The sequence below is a fragment of the Nymphalis io genome, chromosome 8, assembly GCF_905147045.1.
Source record: "Nymphalis io chromosome 8, ilAglIoxx1.1, whole genome shotgun sequence".
Taxonomy (NCBI): Eukaryota; Metazoa; Arthropoda; class Insecta; order Lepidoptera; family Nymphalidae; genus Nymphalis; species Nymphalis io.
Window position 1 is genome coordinate 482,599 of NC_065895.1, and position 26,234 is coordinate 508,832.

General features: G+C 34.6%; 1 protein-coding gene across 1 annotated transcript in view; it reads left to right on the plus strand.

The window, feature by feature from the left end:
* The first annotated feature begins 201 nt into the window (after positions 1-201).
* The window catches only part of LOC126770189 (nuclear receptor-binding protein homolog), a 73,213-nt gene continuing 47,180 nt past the window's right edge, over positions 202-26,234 (plus strand). The window contains exon 1 of the mRNA XM_050489434.1: positions 202-651. Within this exon, the coding sequence (XP_050345391.1) occupies positions 526-651 (126 nt within the window). The 5' untranslated portion in view covers positions 202-525. The remainder of the gene's footprint in view (positions 652-26,234) is intronic.

The window sequence follows — 26,234 nt, forward strand, 5'->3', positions numbered from 1 at the left end:
TTAATATAATGTTTACTTTATACTCTGCAATAAATAAGCTTAATAGATACAGTAAATTATTTAATGTTATTTTTCTAATTTTATTTTATTATCAATTATCAAACAAAAGTCAAAAACCTTTAACTTACAGAATTGTCTATGACTATTGAGAAGGACAAAAAAAGTAAACGTGTCTCTGGTTTTATATTTGTGTCGGATAGAAATACGTCGAGAGATACGCCGGTGAACAATTTATTTCAATTATCATGAGTAAGCTTACTAGACTCATTGCGTTGTATTGCTTTATATAGAGAAATCTTTAAACTTTACATTTTGAAGAAAAGGCTTTCTATTCTGTGTCGTGGAACAAATAATGGTTTGGGATGAAACGTTAGTGACATCTAGTCTTGCAACCTTGGTTATGGTTACAAGAAAAAGTGTATTTTGAAAATATTTCCTAGTGTTTTCTTCGAAAAAACATCAGTGAATTATTTGTTGACTGTGCGGTGAATACGTTTGTTTCTGTGGTGTCACGAAAACAGTGTTATGTCGGGCGGCAGAAGCATCGACAAGGAGCGCAAGTCGCCCAGGGAAAGTGGAGAGGATTCCGAGGATGAGAGTGAAATCCTGGAGGAAAGTCCCTGCGGCCGCTGGCTTAAACGTCGTGAAGAGGTAAGTACTCGTTTTTATTTGGAACAAGTTGTTAATTTACGAAATAATCGAAATGTAGGCCAGAACAAAGGTGTCATCAGCTGATTCACAAGGTTAACAGATATTTAAAAATAAGACGTAGTTAATTTGTCGTAAATTTATTAAACTTGACTCATTTTCTTTGTATGTTTTTATTTAATTCATATCATAACAATATTATTGCAATCATAAATAATGTTTCTATATTTAAAATAAGTTTTTATGTCTTTAGAATGTTTTGGTTGTAAATGTAATTTAATTAAATTCTTATACCTACTTTTTTTCTTTTTTTAATGTCATTTGATTTATCTGAAAACTTTATAAGATCAATTATAATAAAATGTTTATTATTATGTAAAAAAATATTTATAAAGCAATAAACAATATAAATTGTGATATGAGTACTTAAGTGTGATTTCCCATTTATATCATTTTAAATATTTTGTTATTAATAGTAATAAATGTGGTTCAGTCTATGGTATTTATAACTACCAGAAATATATTTCAGGGATAAAATAAATGCATACACAAATGTAAGATAAATTGTGGTCTGGAGTGATTTCAAAGTATATTTTTAAAGTTATAATTTTTTTTGTGGTTATCATAGTATTTTTACTTCATAATAAAATGATAATTTAAATTAATACTATTAGCTATATACTCATTTTCAATCTATACTTCTTTCTATAAGTTATTGAATAAAAATTGTTGCATTTTTGGATACATATATTTTTATTTATTATATATATTAAAAATATATATATATAGAGTTAATGGTGCAATGGTTCACAGGTGGTCTAGTGATGTAAAAGTCATAGGATCAATCCTGTTGGAATCATTTAAACTAAATAGGAATATTTAAAAACAGCATAGATTTTTTTAGCTTAAATGACAGTGGGTCTCTTTTACTTTTTTTAAAAACATAATGGGGAACAAACACCTCACTCGGAAATCTAATAAGTTAACTTGAAGTACTATATTTTAATAATTTTCTTATAGCTGGTTATCATATCATGATAAAATATTAAACTTGGAATTAATAGTGAAAGTACATGAGATACCGTGTGTGGCCACAAAATGAATTTATAATGAAAAATATAAGTATAGCTGAATATCTAAACAAGCTCAAAATAGTTTATAAATGAAGTGACAATTATTTTAAATGTATGACTGCATCCCTGTGAAGTTTTATTGTGGCTTCACAAAATGTGTTGAAATCTGTCTTGCAACTTGCATAATCCAACAATACTCTATATCATAAGAGTTTTTAAATGTCCAAAATAAATCACTACTTTATTTATTTCTCTTTGCTTCTTTGCTTTTTTCTTCTTCTTTTTCTTTATATACATATTTTTTATGTATGCTTATATCTTTTTTTTTAATTCGGTAAGAAAGGATTATAATATTATCGAGTTAAATGAGTAATCGTCTGGTTTAAAAATGATACATCAATTAATATATTTGATCAGATAACAACTTGTTTTATCAACAAGTTTTAATATTTTGTATTGACAATTTACTTCTTTGTCGCATGTGTAGTTGAAAATGGACACGGATCTCTTTGTTACATGCCTTATATTTTCTTATAGCATAGTAATAGTAACAACCTGTAAATGTCTCACTGCTGGGCTAAGATCTCCTTTCTGTTCGAAGAGTAGGTTTGGAGCTTATTCCACCATGCCGTTCCAATGTTCCAAGAATTTCAGTGAAACTAAATACATGCAAACTTTTCCTTCATTGACGACGGATAAGATATAATATGATAATAAACACAAAGTAAACACATGAATATTCAGTGGTGCTTGTGTGGATTTGAATCATCGGATAAAATTTACACGTTCTAACTACTGGGTCATTATATCTATCCTATGATAGTTGTTTTTTTCTATATATTTGAATATTGCAATAGTCTCCAAATTATTTGTAATTGTTTCAATCAATCAACAGCCAATCGTTGTCCACTGCTGAACATAGGCCTCTCCCAAGGTGCGCCAAAGCTCCCTGTCCTCCGCCTTCCGCATCCAGTTGGTGCCCGCCACCTTCTTAAGGTCGTCGGTCCACCTGGCTGGAGGGCGCCCTACGCTGCGCTTGTCGATTCGCGGTCTCCACTCTAGGACTCGTCTGCTCCAACGGCCATCGGTCCTACGACATACGTGACCAGCCTACTGCCACTTCAGCCTGCTAATTTTGCAAGCTATGTCGGTGACTCCGGTTCTTTTCCGGATAATCTCATTTCTGATCTTATCCTTCAAAGATACTCTGAGCATAGCTCGCTCCATAGCACGCTGAGCGACTTTGAATTTGTGGACTAGTCCCGCAGTTAGTGTCCACGTTTCGGCACCGTATGTCATGGCAGGTAAGACGCATTGGTTGAAGACTTTCGTCTTCAAACATTGCGGTATAGACGACTTGAGGACTTGACGAAGGTTGCCAAATGCTGCCCATCCCAAGCGAATTCTTCGATCGGCTTCCTTCTCGAAGTTGTTCCTACCGACTTGTATTATCTGTCCTAGGTAGGTATATTCACTAACAACTTCGAGAGGTTTCCCCTCGACGTATATCGGTCCTGGCACGACATGCCTATTGAACATGACCTTGGTCTTGTCCAAGTTCATACCGAGACCGACACACCGGGAAGACTCGCCTAGGCTACGCAGCATTTCGGTGAGTTGTTCCAGCGACTCTGCTATGATGACGATATCGTCGGCAAATCGAAGGTGTGAGATGTACTCGCCGTTTACGTTGACTCCATACCTAGTCCAATCCAGCGTTTTGAAAACGTCTTCCAACGCGTTGGTGAACAGTTTCGGGGATATTACATCCCCCTGTCTCACCCCTCTGCGCAGTTGGATCGCCTTCGTCTTACAGTCCTGGATGTGGACAGTCATTGTAGCGGCGTTGTACAGACATCTCAGTACCTCGATATATCTCCAGTCGATATGACATCTCTGCAATGAGTCGAGCACTGCCCAGGTTTCGATGGAGTCGAAGGCTTTCTCGTAGTCCACAAATGCCATACACAGCGGCTGATTGTACTCTTCGGTGTTCTGCACAATCTGCCGAACAGTATGGATGTGGTCCACGGTGGTAGCCTGATCGAAAGCCGGCTTGCTCTGGGGGCTGGAACTCGTCAAGTCGTCTGGCGAGACGGTTCGTGACGACTCTTGAGAACAGCTTATACACGTGACTCAGGAGGGAGATTGGTCTGTAGTTTTTCAAGAGGGTTTTATCACCTTTCTTGAAAAACAGTACCACCTCACTCCCGCTCCACGTTTCCGGGGTCTTGCCATGTTGGATGACGGAATTAAAGAGGCTTGCTAGCTCTTTCAGGACCGGAGTCCCGCCTGCCTTAAGCAACTCTGTTGTGATTCCGTCATCTCCCGGAGCTTTGTTGTTTTTAAGCTGTTCTAGAGCTGCCCTAATCTCTCCTTGGTCAACGACCGGGAGCTCCTCGGAGTAATGGCGCATAAGAGGGGCGCGCTGCTCATCAATACTGATTCCCACGGGTTTATCCGATCTTGAAGAGAACAACTGCCCATAAAACCTCTCTACTTCTCCGATAATCTCAGGCCTAGAGGTAACGACCCCACCATTTTCAGTTTTAAGTTTTGTCAGACGCGGCCTCCCAAACTTGCGAGCGAACACTTTCGATCCCCGATTTTGCTCAATCGCAGCCTTGATGGCACGGGTATTGGAGCGTCGGAGACCGCGTCGCGTCAGCGTTTTTATTGTTCGGTTTAAGGCCTTATCTGACAAAAACGATGGTAGTTCTCGTCGTTTTCTCATGAGCTCGAGTGTCTCAGCAGAGAGTTTTGGTGCGTTGTCTCTTCTCTGTGACGGAAAACACTTGCGGGATGTGTTTTGCAGTATTTTGACCAGCGTGTCGGTTCTCTCATCAATGCTGCTTATGGTTTCCAACGCGGTGAATTGATTTTGAAGTTCCATTTGGAACTTTTCGGAGCCTTGAGCAGCTTGGAGCATGGTAGGTCGGAGAGTAGACCTCATCATTCTCGATCTTTCGGCTTTTAAGTTGATATTTAGAGTGCCTCGAACCAAGCGGTGATCACTTCCGGTATTAAACCTGTTGATCACTGAAACATCTCTAAATATGTGCCTTTTATTCGAAATGATAAAGTCTATCTCGTTCCTTGTCACGTTATCGGGGCTTCGCCAGGTCCACCTCCTCTGAGGCTTCTTTTTAAAGAAAGAATTCATCAAAAAAAGCCCCTGCGCTTCGAGAAAGTTTACCAGCATTTGCCCCCTGTGATTTCTGCAGCCCAAGTCGTAAGGTCCGACTTTCGATTCACCGCTATCTTGTACTCCCACTTTAGCATTAAAGTCTCCCATAACAACATTGTAGTGGGCCTTCGAGGTGTCGTTGAGGGCCTTTGCGATGTTCTCGTACATCGCTTCGACCACATCATCAGAGTATGTCGAAGTTGGCGCATATACCTGTACGACCTTCAGGGAGTACCTGTCGGAAAGTTTTAGGACAAGGTACGCTACCCGGTTCGACACACTACTGATTTCCACAATGCTGCTAATGAGATCCTTTTTGACTAGAAAACCGACACCACCCTGGGAGAGGTTATCACCTTCGCGGAAGTAGAGTAAGTTACCGGACTCTAGAGTTATCGTGTCCTCCCCCTGTCTTCGGACTTCAGATAACCCCAGTATATGCCAGTTTATATGACTTAACTCTACTTCTAATTCGGCGAGGTGATGGTCCAGCCTCATCGAGCGTCCATTATACGTTGCCATGTTCAGTCGTTTTATACGGTAGCCTGCCGTAAACCGGTGATTCTTAGCACCCCCTGCCCTGCCGATACCGCGACCGCTACCTTGGTCGGGCCTAGCGGGCTTGCCGGTAACTGGGGGCCTTTTTTTGGGCGCATCTGCCATTAAGGGAGGGGTTTGCCCATACTCGCCGCGCTGGGCAGGCGTGTTGGCGAGCGCAGTAGGGGGTAAGATGTTTATGGGAGGGGGGACGCTGCTGCCCATCCCCCCTTTTCCCCGTCCCTCAGTCGCCTCTTACGACACCCACGGGATGAGATTGGGGGAGTACTATTCTAAGCCGGTACTCCACGGCGTAATTGTTTATTTTTCTTTAATTAAATATTATAAAAAAGTGGCTTGTAAAATTGTCTTTTTTTAAAAATCCAGATTAAAATACGAGCAAAAGATTAAAAATGGTTTGTTTTTTTTTTTAATTAATTGAGTGAACAATTAGTATTTCAATGTATTTATTAATTAATTGATTAGGGAATTGATGAGTCTGATGAATATAATATATAACTATAAAAATGGTGTGTGCTGACTCAATGGCTTATACACAGTAAATCAAAAATTGTAATGCAATTGAACTACCATAACCGTAACAGCCTGTTAATGTCTCAATGCTGGGCTAAGGCCTCCTCTCCTCCGCCTCGGTCCTTTTGAGGACAAGGTTTGGTGCTTATTTCACCAAGCTGCTCCAATTTGGGTTGGTGGAATACACATGTGGAATAATTCCAATTAAATTAGACACATGTAGATTTGCTCACAATGTTTTCCTTCACCGTCAAGCACGATTAATTACAAACACAAATTAAGCACATGAATATTCAGTGGAGCTTGCCCGGTTTTGAATCCCGATCATCGGTTAAGATTCACGCGTTCTTACCACTGGGCCATCTCGGCTTTTGGCAATTGAACTGGTTCATGAATAATGTCTAAACAGCCTAGACTTTGATAACAACTATTTGGCTATGCCATGTGAATGTTTATGACCCATAATAATAAGTTATTACTGCTTTTTTTGTAAATGCATCTACAATTTTTGCATATAAAACGAAATTTAAAATCCAGCGGTATTGAAAAAAAACCAATGTAGACCATTATCACGGTACCTTATGAATAGGATGCTATTTCAGGAGGGATGTGGCCTATATAGTAAAAGAAGGTTTATAAGTTGAATATTATAACGTATTACATCAACGTAATCGGTAAGAAAATTGTCGGTCTGGGTGCTTTCCAAGCGCGCGCTGCCAAAAGAAACACATATAAGAAAAGTTTAAGTTTAGTAGATCTCCAAAGTATCTACCAAATATTTTTGTGACCATGTATTATATATATCTTTAAAAAAAAAAACTGTCATTGATTTATTTGTCAGCGTTAAATCGTTATGAAAAAAAAATAACATTAATTTTATCTGTAAATACAAATTACCGCTTACACTTTATTATTTACCGGTACTTCAAGAGATATTAGGTGAACGATATTTGAATAAACACATCAAATAGTCCAAAAAAATCGTTGACGTGTGGTAAGATGTTTATATGTTTAGTGAATCGATGAGAATCGCTACAACGATAGTGCTGATAATATGAAATATCCGTATATATATCTCACTGCCTATATGTAAATGCCGTTTAGATGATGATCAATTAGAAATACTCTGTCTTCTTCTTTCGAATGCCAAATAAACGACGACAGAAACAGATAAATCAATATTTGTTATACTGTTACAACCACTTAAATACCCAAGAAACAACGTTTATAAGTAAGGTGGTTAGTATTTTAAATGATATCATGAAGGTAAAGCTCATTTCTGTCTTTAACCCTTTAACCGCCTAGGTCGAATTAATCCGACAAATATTTTCGGGCCCATTTCGCCTGAGTCGTATATTTACGACCAAAATAACACTGATCGTTTTATCAGCTTTTTTATTTAATTACGCTGTATTCTATCAAAAATATGTTTACATTAGGTAAATAGTTAACTAAGTAATCGTTTACAGTTTAATACACTTTAGCCTCTTAATTAGAAGTCTTAAAAATAATGTCCAAAGTTAGAAGAATTACTAACATTATTTTTAGAAAATTGTATTGTGTGTTTCGATTCACTGTGCCGGGCGCTGGGGGCACGCCAACAGATATGAAGTCGGGCGGTTAAAGGGTTAATAACATACGAAAGGTTTTCATAAATTCTAAAGTCTCGCAGATAATTCGCTAAACATTCCAATTAATTAATCTAAATCGTGGCTTATTTCGTGGCCACCACCATCCATAGTCTCAACATACCCACGAGAGTTAATTAAACAGTCATTACTTAGTAACGCGACTTTCCCCGCGCTGCGCCCGCGCCGGTCACTGACCGTTAGCGATTCGGCGCTTGCGCAACAAAAATCACTGTCGCTTTCTAGGCCTGGGGTCATTTTTCATGGCAATCGAAACATCTGTAATGTGTAATTGTAACTGCCTCACTTACTTAACGTTATGTAATTTCACATTCGAAGTTCAATAACATTCTATTCGTGTCCCACTGCTGGAGAAAGATTTTCATTTGTTTTGCTGATAATGCTCTCCATGCAATGATATATTAAATCGGTATTATATTGGTCGGTTAAGCAATACGTATGGCAGAACTTTATCCGAAACTTGAAAATTTTCTACAAAATAGAACGGCGTTGTCTTTCACCGCAACACATGAAAAGGTCCAGATTTAATCTCGCGATCTTCTGTTAAGCTACATCCACTGATCCACCTCGTATGAATTATCTGTTCACATGTTCGAGGAAATGTTTTCGAACAATTTTAATGACTACGTATTTAGATAAATATATGTTAGGCTCAATTTCCATCACGACACACCGCGCACCATCAAATATATATACTTAAATATATGTCATACAATAAGTAATCTTATAATTTTGTATTTTAAAATTTTAATTACTATCTAATTTATAAACTTTTCAGTCATTGGACAATCCGTAACATCCTGTTACGGTTACGGTAATAATCGTTGATAAAATCTAAAATTCCGTAAATCGATTATCTCTCTAAACAAATTAGCAATATTTTATACATATATCTCCGTAACAGCTTGTGAATGTCCCACTGCTGGGCTAAAGGCCTCCTCTCCTCTTTTTGAGGAGAAGGTTTGGAGCTTATTCCACCACGCTGCTCCAATGCGGGTTGGTGGAATACACATGTGGCAGAATTTCAGTGAAATTAGACACATGCAGGTTTCCTCACGATGTTTTCCTTCACCGTAAAGCACGAGATGAATTATAATCACAAATTAAGCACATGAAAATTCAGTGGTGCTTGCCCGGGTTTGAACCCACGATCATCGGTTAAGATTCACGCGTTCTTACCACTGGGCCATCTCGGCTCATCTCATCTCATCTCATTGGTATATAATCAACTGCCTTGTTGGTCTCGCGGTAGCTTTTGAGGCTAGAATGATAGTGATCCCAGACTCCAAGGTCCTGGGTTCAAAACCAGGGCAAATAAAGAGTTAGATTTATTAAACCTTACACCATGAATACGCCGTCAATGAGTTTGTTGCCAGCTTTTTTTTCCCTCTTGTGTCCGCAATTACACTGGTTGAGTCACAATTCAAACCGGAACACAGTAATACATACCATTTATTATTCCAAAACAGAAATAAATGAAAAACACATTCAAATTATAAATGTCACAAGAGAATTTAATATAAAAGGCATGCTTAGGATAAACTTTTATGTTTAGTTAGGTTAAAGAGATGATTGTAGTTTGGCGATAGAATAATTGACAAGTTACTGGCTAGTCCGCACAAATCCTAACCACTCGTTAAAACAGACGTTCATGTGACCGCGTGCTCGGTAACCGACGCCGCTTAGTTGTTAATTGCTCAATAATTACCATTTCCATCGTTTTCCATGAACCGAACAGACCCGTCGTTTCTTCGAAGACATATCTTGTCAACTTGTAAGTTTATTTAAACCAACGACACGCTAATACGTTTCAAGATGACTTATTCGTGCCTTTTTGTTAAAGAGATGTGCGCGATTTTATGCGTTTGCACCGTACTGATGTATGGCTATATATATATACTGGTGGTAGGGCTTTGTGCAAGCTCGTCTGGGTAGGTACCACCCACTCATCAGATATTCTACCGCAAAACAGCAATACTTGGTATTGTTGTGTTCCGGTTTGAAGGGTGAGTGAGCCAGTGTAATTACAGGCACAAGGGACATAAAATCTTAGTTCCCAAGGTTGGTGGCGCATTGGATATGTAAGCGATGGTTGACATTTCTTACAATGCTAATGTCTAAGAGCGTTGGTGACCACTTACCATCAGGTGGCCCATATGCTCGTCCGCCTTCCTATTCTATAAAAAAAAAAAAAAAAAATGACATGGATTATCGTTTTCCACTATCCCTGGGAACAATCAAGGCATCCCGGATATATAGACATAAAAATCATGTAGATAGAATTTATTTTAGTTTTATTTAGAAAAACTAAAACAATATATTTATTTAAATATTATGACCTCACCGACGTAGCTATCCGTCCCCACTTCATAAATAATTCATTCGAAGTTACCCCTCTAATTTCGTCTTCTTAAAGCTGAAATTTCCAAAAATCATAAATTAACTCAATGTTCCAAATTTCATCTTTCTAGACTCGTCGTCAGTAGTTTTGGCTTTGTATTAATGGTGAGGACAAATGATTTTATAATAGATAATAAGAAACTAGTTCATTAAGATATGTTATTTTAATTAGGTATCGTTTATCTTATATTTTTACTGGTGGTAGGGCTTTGTGCAAGCTCGTCTGGGTAGGTACCACCCACTCATCAGATATTCTACCGCAAAACAGCAATACTTGATATTGTTGTGTTCCGGTTTGAAGGGTGAGTGAGCCAGTGTAATTACAGGCACAAGGGACATAAAATCTTAGTTCCCAAGGTTGGTGGCGCATTGGCTATAAGCGATGGTTGACATTTCTTACAATGCCAATGTCTAAGGGCGTTTGGTGACCACTTACCATCAGGTGGCCCATATGCTCGTCCACCTTCCTATTCTATAAAATATATATATATATATATATCGTCAAAATCAAATAATGAGTCTAGACATAACTGTATAGCTAACAGTTCTTTCAGAGTGGCGACAACATTCGTGAAAAATCTATTAGGAGCTGCCGTAATTGAGCGTCAACGATACGTATGTCAAGTGATTGCTCGTATTCCTGGCCTGACCTCGTGTTCGAGTCTAGCTTTCGTCAATTGTCGAATCTATGACCTAGACGGAGTCCAATGTCATTCCATCACTTTGCATCTTCACATATATAATTATATATATATTTTGTATTCGCTGACAAACGCTATGAGAAACGCGCGACCTTTGGCTATGTAAATTTAAAATGTAAATTCATAGGAAAGCGTGCGAATGTTTTAGAATTTGTATTTGAAATGAAATTCAATAGTTCGAGACAAGGACGATATTTTTCCGAGAAAATTTTCTTATATTTTTTTCCGATTCGAAATACATGTTTACAGTTGATTACATAAAGTAAAAATTAAATATATTTAATAAATCTTTAGCTTCAGCTTTATATTATATATTTGTTCATGATCATGATTTTGTTTAATGTACGATTAATTTCTAATTAAAATCAGCTTTAATCAGCAACGTTAAATTAACTATAAATAAACATATGTGTAAGTACTATGTTCTATGATCTCCAGGATCAAAAGAATGTGCAAAATTTCAGTTTATAGGTTTAGTGGTACTGTTTTAAAATTCAGTCACGAGATTGAACTCATACATACTAACAGGTGAAGTTAAATAATAGCTTGTAAAATACATAATACGTTTGTATTATAATGGAACATAATTTAAAATGTAATATATACGTATTGAATTAGTAACGAATCGTTATAATCCTCTTGATACAATATGGGGACTTATGTACATATGTGTGTGTAAACGTTATGCACATTCAGGTCACTAAGTTACGAAGCTACGAACCCTCGTAAACTTCAGAATATACTCGTACCAATACAAATTTACAAATTATATTTACATATATAATAAAAAGTATGAACATCTCCAAACAAATTAGGAATATTTTTCGGAAAATGAAATACATATCTATCAATATCTATACATATAAATAAAATTGAAATGTCTGTCTTTGATTAATAACTGCCTCTTTAAGTTAATATGGCTTTTTGCGGGCTACCGAAAAGAAAATAATCATTTTGTTATTATAGATTGTTGTTGCTACAAAATAATAATGAAAGTTTTAGGTAAAATCAAAAAAGCCTTACGTATGTTAAAATGGCAATGGATTTTAAATACTTTGTCACAAACTGAATTCCAAGTTGGCGAATTCGCGGGTTTTGCTAGTTAATAGCATAGGAGTGGCATAAGCTATGACGATGTCACTACATTAATTAACAATTTGCCTAATTCCATTAAGAATGCAAATTTCCAATTATCCAGGTCACGTAGTTTATTGGCTATCATAAAAAAAACATGGGAATCTGATAATATCGATGAGATCATTGATCTCTTTGAACGAATGTCCGTGAGTCATTGTCTTCGGCATGAAGACGACTGACTTCAGACAGGCACTACTGTTATTGGTTAGTTCAGTGTGACGTATTTTGTCTAGATAGGTCTTAAGCATCCTTTCTATATAAAAATATTGTGATTCCGTATTCCATATATGAAATTCATATATTTTTTTTTCATCGCAATTAAGAAAAACTAATTCGATTGATTACGAAGTTTCGTATTGTATTGTACTTTTAACGTTCTTTGTGTAAGATTACAAAAATATATTGATTTCATTTTATTTCATAGTTTCGGAACGAATATATATTTCTATAGTGTGTTTATATGTGTCGTTCGTGAGACATAGCTTATCATGTCGAAGTAATCAGTGAGAACATTGTCGGGCTGAGCGGTTTTTCTTTTTTCTAACACTTTAGATACACGAAAAATGGAAAATAATTAACGATATCATTAATTTTATTTAACTATCAAACAGTATCATTCCTTAAATTCCTTTTTTTAAATTTATTTTTATACTTTGCGTTTCGGGCGAGATACAACGAGATTTTAATAATCGTTGGGAAGAAAGGGTTGATGTGAAAGTTCATTAGTATTAACATTGTAGATAATATATATACTATTATATTATAAAGCTGAAGAGTCTATTTGTTGTAACGCCCTAATCTCAGGATGTACCGAAATCAATTAAAAAGAAATTGCAATAGATATCCAATTTATTGAGAGAGATTTATAGATTTTATAATATAACGTTACGACCCGCTGGGGTGGAGCAGCAACGTTTAACACGATTAAACCGCCTAGCAGCTTTTGTAATATTTTGTCATTATTAAAATTTATATAAATAACACAGTTCCTACAGAAAGTCTTGTATTCAAAATAAAAGCGAACGGAACCGAAGGCTCTAATCGTATAAGTATGTCCCTTGAAGTGAGTTTGTCACGTGTAATGAAGTTTTTATACGACTCGCATCAAACCTACACACTGCTGATTCATCATAATTCGTTCCATTTGTTTGACATCGATATTACACATCAAATGATACGATTACTGTAACATAAGAAACCGTATTACGTATACATAAATATCATATTCGAATGGCAAATTTCAAGTTCAAGATTGCTTATTATATATTCCTCAATGGGTCACCGTTACTGTTATTCAGTTCGACGCGTACTTTTTGTTTGAAAGTGAAATTATAATGTCGATTTGTTAATAGATGTACTAAAGAAAGTCGGGAGATTCGTATTAAGTTTTTATAGATGCCAATCACTTTTAAATTTGCTCGCCGAAAGTTTTGTCTAATACGATTTGATGGATGGCTTATTTGAAAATTATTAAATTGCATTCGGATCAATAAAATCGTTTCATGTGTGTGCTGATGTTATTCAAACGCACACACGTACACATACTATGTATAAAAATTAAATATCAATCTAAAATTCTGAACACCTAACAAAACAATTCTTTAAACCCATAATAAGCTTTTATAGATAATTCGATATAAAAAGAACAAATCGGTCAATATTTGATAAAACGTTAGTAAACCAATTAAGAATAATATCCTCTCCGTCCAATAAATAACTCGAAATTTATCTTTTATCATAATTTATAATAAAATATGAAACTCGGGAAGCCTTCGACCTAATTAAGTATTTGATTTATGTCTCTTTATATTTTAATGAAGCAATGCAGTTTTTTTTTATTAACTGTTACTTGATTACTTAGGATTAGATCATACCACCTACCATCAAATATTAATATATTAATGGTATCTTATTCCAAGCAAGTACATTAAGTGCGGCAGGTTTTGGACTGTAGAAATATTATATCTTGGTAACGAAATCACGTACTCAAAGTAATGCATCAACAGAACCAAGTTTTGGCAATTAATTAAATTGTTTGTAATGTTATTTAGGCAATTACTACAGATTTGCGATTATATTTATTTATAACTAGCTGTTGCCCGCGGCTTTGCTCGCGATTGAATATAAGGAAGGAATAAATAATTATAAGGATAAATAATATAAATAAATAATAAAACAAGAAGCATGAAATGCCATTCTGGTTAGAAAAAAGTAAGGATAAGGGGATCGATGATTATTTTAATAATCATCAGTGAACATACTGTGAACGCCTGTAGTTTCATTTAATATATTTTATAGAGACTTAAATTTCTTGAAGAAAAAAATATTTCATACAAATCTTCCGATCTGCGATTCTGTTGCTTAAATACCCCGCGTCTATCCACGCCGTTGAATATAGTTAATACTGTAAATGAGCAAGCGTACCAATATTTTTTTATTCTATCACACTCAGGTTAAATAAAACTATTCAACTCACTGAAAACTTTATTTATAATTAATAATCAAAGCACCTCTTTGTTAACAGTGGTAGGGCTTTGTGCAAGCCCGTCTGGGTAGGTACCACCCACTCATCAGATATTCTACAGCTAAACAGCAATACTTTTGCGTTCCGGTTTGAAGGATGAGAAAGCCAGTGTAATTACAGGCAAATAGGAAATAACATGTTCCTTCCCTAGATTGGTGGGGCAATAGCGATGCAAGGAATTGTTACATAGGAATTTCTTACATAGCCGATGTCTAAGGACGGTGGCGATCAGGTGGGCCCATCTATAACATAAATAATAATAATAAAAAAAATATTCACACCTAAAAACACGTTCATAATTTTAATTGGCAGTTTTATCATTTATATTTATAGGGTTTTTACATAAGCAACATCAACAAGCTGGTAGACATCTGACTCCGAAACTAACATAAATTGTGATATGTTATTTACATTAAAAAATGACGTTTGCGGGATTTTTTTTGGGCTAAAATTACTAAGTTACTTATATATAAAATTATAAGATTAGCTTAAACAAACAGACAGACAAAAATAAAAAAAATGATTGTTTTGATTTTGGTAAATCGCAAATAGCTATATTAACTTTAAAAGAGGCAGTTATTTTGATATCACAGACAGACACTTCAATTTTATTTATATGTATAGATGGACAGGACACTATTGGCATTTTAATCTTAATAAATAATTCCTTACACCAATGAGCCTCCAACCTAAGGAAATAAGAAGTTACGTCCCTAGTGCCTGTACATCAGACTTCTACTGAAACTAATTTTGTTAAACCGTTATTAAGTAATCGGTTAAGGCAACTCAACTGTTCATCATATTGATTGAGACAATTTTTAGGACTATTAAACTATTTTATCTATGGAAATTAAAAAATTGAAGTGTGAAGTGTAATTTTTTTAATTTTCTTATTTTAATTTTATTTTATTAGGAAATCCAACAAGGAATACACATGACAAGCTTAAAATCCATTATGCGAGTTACAAGTCGTCTGTGCTCCCTCAGCTACAGGAAACCGCAGCATCCATCACATACAACTAAGTAACAGCTAATATAAATATCATAATCATCGAAGTTACTAAGTACAAATGTTATTACAACTAATTGGACTGTTTAAGGGACTCTTCAAGGTCGAGTCTATCATAAGTTTAACAACTTTAAGTTCTCGAAGATATTTTCTTCACCTCTTATAATAAATATGCCTAATAAATTAAATCTATTTTTGATTATTATTCTAATCTTTAAATCACATCACACACACATTCACATCGTATCTCACTCGTGAAATGAAGGAAACCAACCTATGTTGGTACGCTTTATTAACGCGTGTATCCTTCAGACGTTATAATTAATTATAGTAAATGCCACATATCACTAAGACACTCCATGATCGTATTCTATTTGAATTTATTCTTACAGGACATATGTTTGAAATGCAATTGTAACATTTAACCAATAAAAATAAACAATTTAATAAAGGATTGTAAAAAGTTATTGATTATATAATGCAAGCAACGTGTAATTTTTTTAATGTATAACTGAAAAACTAACCAACTACACCAAAACACATATAACTTATATCAGAAGGTAAAGTGCATTTCGTAGAAGATTTTAGTTATATACTAAAATCTACGAATATTAGTATAAAAGTGGCTGCGCTTCGCAATTTCACGTGCTTTAAATTTAGACTATTGACGTGACAAGCGTGAATTTCATGTCCTTGTGTTACTATAAAATATGTTCGACAGCTGTCCTAAATATTTGGCGCTAAAATTGCCAGTGTCATCACTAGATATACCAAAACGTTGCCATTTCATGAGCGGACTTATGTCGGAAACTGTCGCGTTATGCACTAAAACAATGGGGGTTTTACACGCGATTTGCTGCTTCGTTTGTTACATCGTTATGGTTTTTTTAAACCTTCGTTTCTTTTCTATATGAAACAGTATAATACAAATATACTTTATCATACAATAACAAAACAAGAAAAAAAGATGCAATTGATAAATTATTGCTAAATCACTAATCTCTCCCTCGCAAAACTACTGTTCGGTAGAGTACAGTATATTAACAAAAAAAATTGAAGTGCGTAGGCAGTGTGCGGATGTTCTCTTTGTTTTGGAGATATATACATATGTTCATAATATTGGTTTTGTTGTATCTTACAGCTAAATGTATATTCGAATGTGAAACAATTTGTCGCCGGATCGTTTTGCAATATTTCTTCAAATATCGCACGTTAAGAGCATACGAATGTTAACTTATCCGATTCGATTTTTCGAAAACAAATTTCACACAAGTACTGGCCGTACGATGCTATATAATTTCGTTATCTGTAACCATTAAAGTCGGCTTGCGTTGGTTGCGAGTTGCTTATTTAATAATGCGGCTTTATCTAGATTAAACTCATGTATTGGTTTCAAAGTGCGGCATTTAATACCGCCCTACTTACAGCTCCAGTACTCTTCACCATCGGCACGGTAGTTAAGCAAGACTGTAGTCCTGTTCTCGGTTCGCATTATGTTATTTACACTCGAGATTATTTCGCTCCATTTGATTTTACTCGAGAGTTCTAAAGGTCATCATTAATAACTTTGATTTAGTAACCTGATAGAACCAAGAAACGCCTGGAGATTAATATCTCAGAGTTCAACGTTCGAGAAAATGACCTTCTATTAAATAAATTTCTAATTTTATTAAACTATCAGATGTTGATAAAAATCACGGTGGTTTTACTAGAATAGCAAAGATTATCTAGTGGTCCTATTCCATCTCAACAGGGGACGATCTTAGCTCACCAGTGTTACATTTACAGACTGTGACAGACTATTTTGAGTAGGATTACCTAAACATTTTCTCAATAAAATCCAACCGCTAAGATCTATTTAGCCTACATCCCTCTGCACCACAATTACCGTCTCGCTCAGTGCTTGCAATCTGCATATTTGCATCAACTTAATGGATTGCGTAGTTACGCAAACTCTAGGAAGGAAAAATAATATTTCAAAACTAAGAATACCATCAGAAAGATTACTAAACGAAAAAAAAAAACACTTACTTGTTGTCATGCTTTATTGATCTTGTCGGATCTTGTCTCGACAAGTATGAACCTAATTTAAAATCGTAATAGGATTTTCACACAGTCACACAATTCGACTTCATAAAAAAACAACCAAACATTCGTTTTTATTTTAGAGTAATATTGACTTTGAAAGCAACATTTTATAATGTTAATTACATTTATTTTATAATAATATATTACGTGTTTATAAACAACAAATTATCTTTTTTTTTCTTGAAAACTACTAAATAATCTAATTTGATTCTAAAAAACTGCGTACTTGTATTAAAACAAGGTCACGGCATTGATGAATTATATAACCTGTGATTATGTCCTTATATCTTAATAACTTCCTGTATTAGTGACGCGTCGTCGCCTTTAGAGAATATAATATGATGATCTTTGATGAGACAGTTTAATAAAAGTTAGTTAATTTTATTCATATATTTATAATCAACGAGTTTATATAATCAACATTATATAGTTTACTATTAATTCTATATATCATAGAAAATAAACAAGAGTTTATAAAATATTTATTTTTATCTTTAAAAATATACATTTCACGATAATTATTAAAATAAAAATATTGTGAAATGATTATGTACGACCTACAGATACAAAGCCAAAAGTAATCTTGTGTTAACAGCTGACAAACATACTTACATTGACCACTCAACTTGAGTTTATGAGGGTTTACGTCGTTTCCTGTGTCATTATCACGGGTCACGCTTTTTGTTAGTAGCTGGTGTGGATGTTTAAGCAGAAACAATATAAAGATCGTTTCTTCTAGAAAACAATATTTTTTTGATCATCTAATTTAGTTGTCTCGCCATTTAAAAGCATGTATTTAACTTAATTGATATCGGAATTTGTATTGCAAATTAATTTTTCTTGAATTGGCCTTGTCATATCGATGAATTTGATATTTATAATGTTATATTCATTGAAGCGTGTAAAGACAAAATGCTCCGAATATGAAATGAGTCACAGTGGCTGTCGAAATAAATTACTATTTTTGATAATGTCTTTAGAAAGCACGTATTTGTTATAAAATACTAATAAGGTGCCTCAAATATAACTGCTTTTTCAACGCGATAATCATTTCATTACTCGTCCGTTCACCTTTAAGTGATTTAATTAATTATACCAATTTATTATATTGCCTCGTTAGTTCTATAATGTTATAATGATGACCGAGAGCCTACAAATGTACATCTAGTTAAGCTCGATCATTACTTTCTTCAGTTTACTCTTTGTTCAAGCTCTTAAATTCGCTTTCAATTCCCAGAAATAGTTTTCGTTCTGTCATGTATGGAAGAGGAAAAATTTACGTATAAGTACTAATCTAATAACATAATGTCTATTTTTCGTTCAACAATCACGAACTTTGTCAAGATTTTTTTCACACCGTCTATAGGCGTCATATCTAAAGATAGAACTTGAAACGCGATTGGTCGTTTTTGAATGCTGCAAGTACAATAGCGATGTGAAAGTGTTACCGCATCCATGAGGCTGCCCCTCGCCCAGACAGACGACAGACAAGAGAAAGGCTGTGATTCAGTGACCAACAGGGCGGGTGCAATGATCTTAGCCTCACTTCCATTTAGAGGCCGTTCCCATTTTAAAGGGCCGAGTGCTTAGACGATACCATCAACCACGATCACGTTTCGATCAGACGAATAAATCTATATGGCAAGCGAAAGCGATGAAAGAACACTTCCGACGTAATTGGTACCCTTTTTAAAGCAGATTATTTTATTATTAACATACTAAAAACTTGCATTATATTTTTAAAACACTTGAACAGAAAAGCAAGAAAAAAATTAAACTAAAGTATTAGGCAAAAGTTTAATTCCATTTAGGTACTATCTATATGTATGTATCCACGTTGGTATAGCGATGGCTGTTTTCAAGCGCTGGCCGACATTTTGGCCCAACATTGGTTGATAATTGCAATGTAAATCTGAAGTGAGCGAGCAGTATCAGTTGCAGTACGTATAGCCTTATCTGTTCCGATCTGCCTTGAGAAATAGCTGTCGTATTTTAAGACGTTGATATGTATTTTAATGTTTTCCGGTCGTTACTCTCATGACGTCGGCCTTCTAGTTTCCCTTGTCAGCGTTCAACTGGTTATTAATGGTTTAGATTTATCTTATCGCGTTCTGGACTTTCTGTATATAGATTATATATATTCATTTTCATCCATAACGATTGTTGACTTAAATTATTTTGATAACTATTATAAGAATAGTTTTTTATTTAATTAATAAACTCAAAATATAAACATATTAGAAAAAAAATCCGAATGATTTACAATCGATTTTAATGTGAAATCGATGATATATATTTACCTTTCGAAAAATATATATTATACATTACTTATATGTAAATTACTTGTGATATGTTTTATGACTATTGATATTTTCAGACGGCATGTGCATAATGATGCAAGTGCATTGATTGACAATGATAAATTGTTGTCTATTTGCTCGCTCTTTTATTGATGATAACAGTTAATAATATATCGTATGATGGAAGTTAGAATATATGAAACATACCTTATGTCTCTCAAGTGGACATTGAGTAATCTTAATGTAATTAATAATCCTGACCTTTGTTTTAATAATCTTTGTTTATTGTTTTACAATTGCGATATTGCTAATGCGTAGAGGCGAATAACATTTTTATTGTACGTAAGGTGCCATTGAACGCAAGCAATGGGCCGTGACGTGAGCGGAAAAAATTGCCGGATCCTTAATTTCAGTCCGTCTGTCTATAATACATCTACATCGAACAAATCCTTAAATAACTCCTTCTATGTACTGTATATTAAATATAGTTTTAACGAGTTGTGTCATAAATAATTATCGTAATTGCATAAAAATTAAATTATGAGGAATTTTAACGATGTAGAAACATTAGTTCGTACAATGTTGTACAATTTAACAGCCAACATACACATATATTAACGGCTTTTACACAAATAACCACAATATTGAAAATCAAACGTTCTTAGTGAGAAAATTCTCTACTTACGAGTACTAAAATATTATGGTATTACCATGTCGTGTTGATTTTATTGACTGCTAAAGCTTATCTCATTATTATTATAGAGCCTGCATTCCAGCAGAATTCCCACTCAAATTCATTAATGTTACTGTTCGTTGAGACCAAGCTGCAAACACAAACTGTCTCTGTGACTATTGTCCCGCTAAAATAATTAAATTATTACATTCGTCTTAATATTTATAACAGCCCTATGTTTTAGGACGTAAATATTTTATCGTCAGTGTTTTTGTTAATGACGATACATGATCTACGAAAATTTAATATTCAACAAAAGAAAAACAAAATATACCGATAACAGCGCAATAAATCATTTGAAATGAACAACCAGTTGAAACTTCATTGCCTCAACTCGGAACACCTGGGTTCGTTTGTGTAGCTTTCCAAAATGCCTATAGAAACGGGTCTCGAGACTTACATTACAGATCAAGTTGAAGGCGACTATAAATTTCGTCGGCCGCCTGCGCAAATTGTCGCGTAGGCAGCAGAACATCAACTTGGCGTCGGGAGTACGAATGAAAAACGTGACGATAAATTGCGACATGTTCCGAGGAGTTTCAAAGGCCACTTTAAACTGTTTTGCGTTTAATTTGTTTTCACATGGTTTTGTAGTTTATGCATTATCCGAAATCTAAAATTCTGTAAGAAATTCGAAAATAAAAATACTATTTTGAAGAAATTGACTATTTGATCTTATGTTGTCTAGTTAGTTAATAAACGAAAGCATATTGCATACTGAATTCTAATATCAATTAATGTCGTTCCTGTTTACCGGCTTTTATCTCGGCTGTCCAAAATCGTTAGTCAACCGATTTGTATTTTACCTCATTAAGTATAAGAATATTCATTTGGAAAGTCCCAAATCTTTCGTCATTCGGAGAATTCAATAATCTTGCCTACTTTGTTTATAAGTATATGCAGTTTATTTAAATATTTAATCCTTCCATTATTTCACGCAGCACAAACATAATTTCACGCAGCTACATTAGTGCGAGTATCTAAAGAAAATATTGAATATTCAATTAAGCTCCGATCGTGATTTGCTCGAAGCTTAGTTGTTGCATTTTATATGTCACGCACTACGAGTGTTCTTGTAAGTCTCGTATTAATTGCATTTTAGAAAATTATTATAAGTGTACCTACAATACCGGTTTATCTTATTAAATAAATTTCTCATAAATGTTACATATGTCTGAATTAGAAAATGATCCGTAAATGCCAGATGATTACATACTTGTATTATCTATAAATACTAAGAAAGATATTTTTTTATAGAATCTACCTATGCGGACGAGCATATGGGCCACCTGGGTAAGTGGTCAGCAATGCCCATAGACATTGGCATTATAAGAAATGTAAACCATCGCTTACATCGCCAAAGCGCCACCAACCTTGGGAACCTGTAATTACACGAGCTCACTCACCCTTCAAATCGGAACACAACAATACCAAGTACTGCTGTTTTGCGGTAGCCTTACCACCAGTAAAAGATCATACATTATCATTCTTCATAATTTTATTGTTTTTTATTTTCCAAATAGATCCATTTGTTTAAGCCTTCCGGTGAGGATGAATCCGTAACTAATTAAATATTAAAATTTAAATGCTTTAATGAAATATCAGTTCTCAGTTCTAACCGCCGAGTCAAAAAGAAATAATTAGACGATGACACTTTTTACAACTTAGCCAAGCAAAGTAAAATTAAGGCCTATAATAGTAAAATGGAATACATTAAGTTAATTTGATACAGCTTTTTATATATGTGCCGAGATATAAATACTGGTTTTAACAAACGACAAGTCTGTTAAAGATAACAACGTTATTGAAACGGTTGGACATTTGCATGATGATATTTTTAAGTTTTTTTTTTTTTTTTGTAATAATATAATATTTGTCCGAATATTCCAAAAGCCCGTGATCGTCGCTTGAAAATACTTATTGAAAGTATGACAAGATGAGAGTAATATTTTGTTTTATAAAATATTGCAAGCTTTATTCTCAAATAATATTATATGTTTACATATATTTTTTAAAAGAATCGCACAGACACATGGCAAAATGTTCTCAACTTGGTGCTATTATCTGGATGGTTCGCGACCGGCACGCCCACGGCACCCATTGTGCCCCTCGTGTTGTCGGGGATTTATTGTAATTTATCGCTACACGTATCTCGACTCGTAACTCGCAAGTTTTTGTAACGAAGTTTACTATGGATAACTTTGCGAAATTAAGAGTTCGAAATTTATTATCGAAAAGTGAATTAGTTTATTCGTATATTTATGTACAAATGATTCCAAATATTAAGTTATTTTTTTCTCTTATTATTTGTTTCGTGTTCGTACATACCGTATGTATGTCTTATTTTCGTGTATTTGTATTGACTTGCCTGTATTATACTAGTAAGATTATATCCAGTCGATAGTATGTATTAAGCGTTATGACGTCACTTAATATTCAAAATGGCTGTCAATCAAAGTGAATGACAACAAGGGTTCTATAGTCGTGTTTTAATAAAATGAGCGAGTGAATACTTTAGTCAATTTTTCATTATTTTAAGTAATATAATCACACTAAATTAACTACTTTTCGAGGTTTTTTTAAGATAAGTATTCCGCCGAATAGGCCACCTGATGATAAGTGTTCAATATAGCCGATGTATCATTAAATAGTAAACTAAATTATTTCTTTATTAAATAAAAAGGTGCGCAAAAGTATACACATCTCATGTATATTATCTATACTAATATTATAAATATGAAAGTCTGTCTGTCTGTTAGGCTTTTATGGCTAAACCACTGAATCGATGTTGATAATGTTTGGCATGAAACAGAAAAACCATTTTTTATACCCGACAACCGCTCTAACACACGGGTTAAAACTAAGATTCCATAAGATTATTAAATGACATACACAACTCCGCTTCCTGTATTACGAAATTTTTTTTCCGAAAAGTTGACACATGCTCGTATTATTAGTACAAAAAAATCTTCATTCTTAATATAGATGGCTATTTTTAGTTCGCCTTATCTCCGGTCCTGACGCACCCTCATGAACCAATGCGAGGGTCACGATGTGAATCTTTGCGTCAAAACAATAAAGTACTATATTGTATGTCGATAGACAAATATATAGGTATATATATCATTAGTTAATGTGTTAACTCTTAATATATTACTATTGGGCTCGTTTTGTATGATGACATCCTCTTAACCGATTCTGCTCATCACGGCCGTTCGCAAGGAAGACTAGCCAATTCCAAGCCAATTGCACTGGTCATATTATAGTGCACACAATCCCTTCACTCTCTTGCGAGGCATGATTGCTCGAGACACGACTCCAGATTCCAGGCTGATGCTGAGAATTTCTCTATCAAAAACCCAATAACTTATTTATTAGCTCTATTATAGTGAGATGAACAATACATAGGATTAATATTTCACGTGGGTAGAGGTAGCCAACTACAAAACTACAAGATATAGCTATAAACTCAAACGGGATAGATTTTGTTAAGAAGTAAAACTGCACTTTCTTCTGCAGCATATTCGCAGTAAAATATATGTATGTACAATACGAACCAACGAGCGGAATTTTTGCATTCAATTTAATCCTGTATCATGACAATTGTAGAATTCCTTATATTAAGAGCATACATTATTATTATTATTATTTGGATAACCAACAAAAGAAAACATTATTACATTCATTTCATTATCAAACTATTTCATTATAAACAATAGCAAAGCAAAATCGCCATGCTGGGGATTGACGTTCGCTGCGACCTTAGTCCAAGGGATTACATCGAGGCTGTTATAAAAACAGCTTCACGGAAACTCGGAGTTCTGAACAAGGTGCGGCGCTTTTTCACGCCACAACAACTGTGCCTGCTGTACAAAACACAGGTACGGTCTTGCGTGGAATATTGCTCGCACCTTTGGGATGGCTCCGCTAAGTACCTACTTGAGGCCTTGGACCGGTTGCAGCGACGTGCCGTACGCATTATTGGCGACGTAAAGGTCACAAACACCCTTGAACCTTTACAATTGCGTCGTGAGATAGCAGCACTGAGCGCTTTCTATCGACTGTATCACGGCGAGTGCTCTGAGGAATTATTCTCTCTAATTCCTGCTTCCCCCTTCCTTCTTAAGTCCACGCGAGCTGGTTCTCGATGTCACCGCCTAACTGTGACATCAATTCCATCGCGAACAAAGAAATTTGGCAACTCCTTTCTTTGTCGCACTTCCAAAAAATGGAATTCCTTACCAGCTCACGTATTCCCCTCCTCTTACAACCCGGGTTCCTTCAAACGAGGCGTGAAGAGGCATCTTGCGGGCCGGCAAGGCGAAGGCGGCTAGTGCAGAACGTTTTTCCCGTCTGTACTGGCCGTCGTCGCGTTTGGACTCTACTACCACTTACCATCAGGTGGAGTAGAGTCATTTGCCCTCCCGGCGATATAAAAAAAAAAAAAAATATTAACAATAACTTAAATGTCCTTTTAATTATAGGCTATCACATCATGCAAAATATAATAATTGTAGTATATCAAGATTTAAATTAAAAAAAACAATAATAATAAATTCAATAAAACATTACATAATAATCAATAACATTGACATAACTAATAACATTATTACAGAAAATACAATTTAACATTTCAATATAACACAAAGTTTTAAAATATCACAAAATTAAATTAAAAAAAAAAAATGCATTATGTGTAATACTAAATGACATGAATAAATGAATAAATAAAGAGTATTATATATTATTGGTTCAAGGATTAATGTATTTTCATATGACTAAAACGTTGAATAGCTTCCAATAATTGTTTGCACTTGACATTCACTTTGAGTCAGTTTGCACGCTGAAAAGATGACGGTCTTACAGGAAGTATATTATAAGTTAATAAATAACATTGATATATATAAGTGACTAATATTTAGGTACTATTTTAGTTCGGCGAATTTTTTCCTTTAAATAAAACAGCCCCCGTTTATATGGATTTGTTTGAAATGAGAGCCTGTATATTTATTGAACTTGGTTGTCAAAGATCTGTTTAATCGTAGCGAGATAAAATACATACACAGTTTTAAGTATAATTATAAGCTTTTTTTTCGAACTGTCTATAGGGTCACCGGGCGGGATGGGCGAGTTAAACTCAGCCGGAATTACATGTTATTAATAAAATACATAAAGTATTATCGAAAATTGTGTTGTAATATTCGTTGTAACAAACATTGTACAGTTTTTTAATTGAATAATAAATTACAAAGACACCCGAGACTAATAATATGGTTTAATCTGTTTCTAATTCTTTATCATTATGTAGCGATAATTTTACTGTGGTATTCATTAAATTTAATACATGTTTTTATTATATTTAGTTTAGAATATTGTATTTTTATTAATTATAATGAAAGATCAATCCGTCGTGTTTCTTTTTATTTAAAAAACCTGCTATTGTAATCATATTCAATATTTAAATTAACTTCACTGCGTCGACTTAACACACGCCCCCCCTCCCATCCACCTCGTCTTCTATGTGTCGGTAATTACACGACTTTCATACGTATGTGATGATAAATATTCACCATATTATTTTTCAGTACTTCTCAGTTTCTTTAGTTGAGAATTCCATTAATATTTCCTTAATAATTATATTCATGTTTTATACCTTAATGGAACACCATCTATTTGTTATATCCTCATTGTATATCGTCTTGTAATTTCTTTAA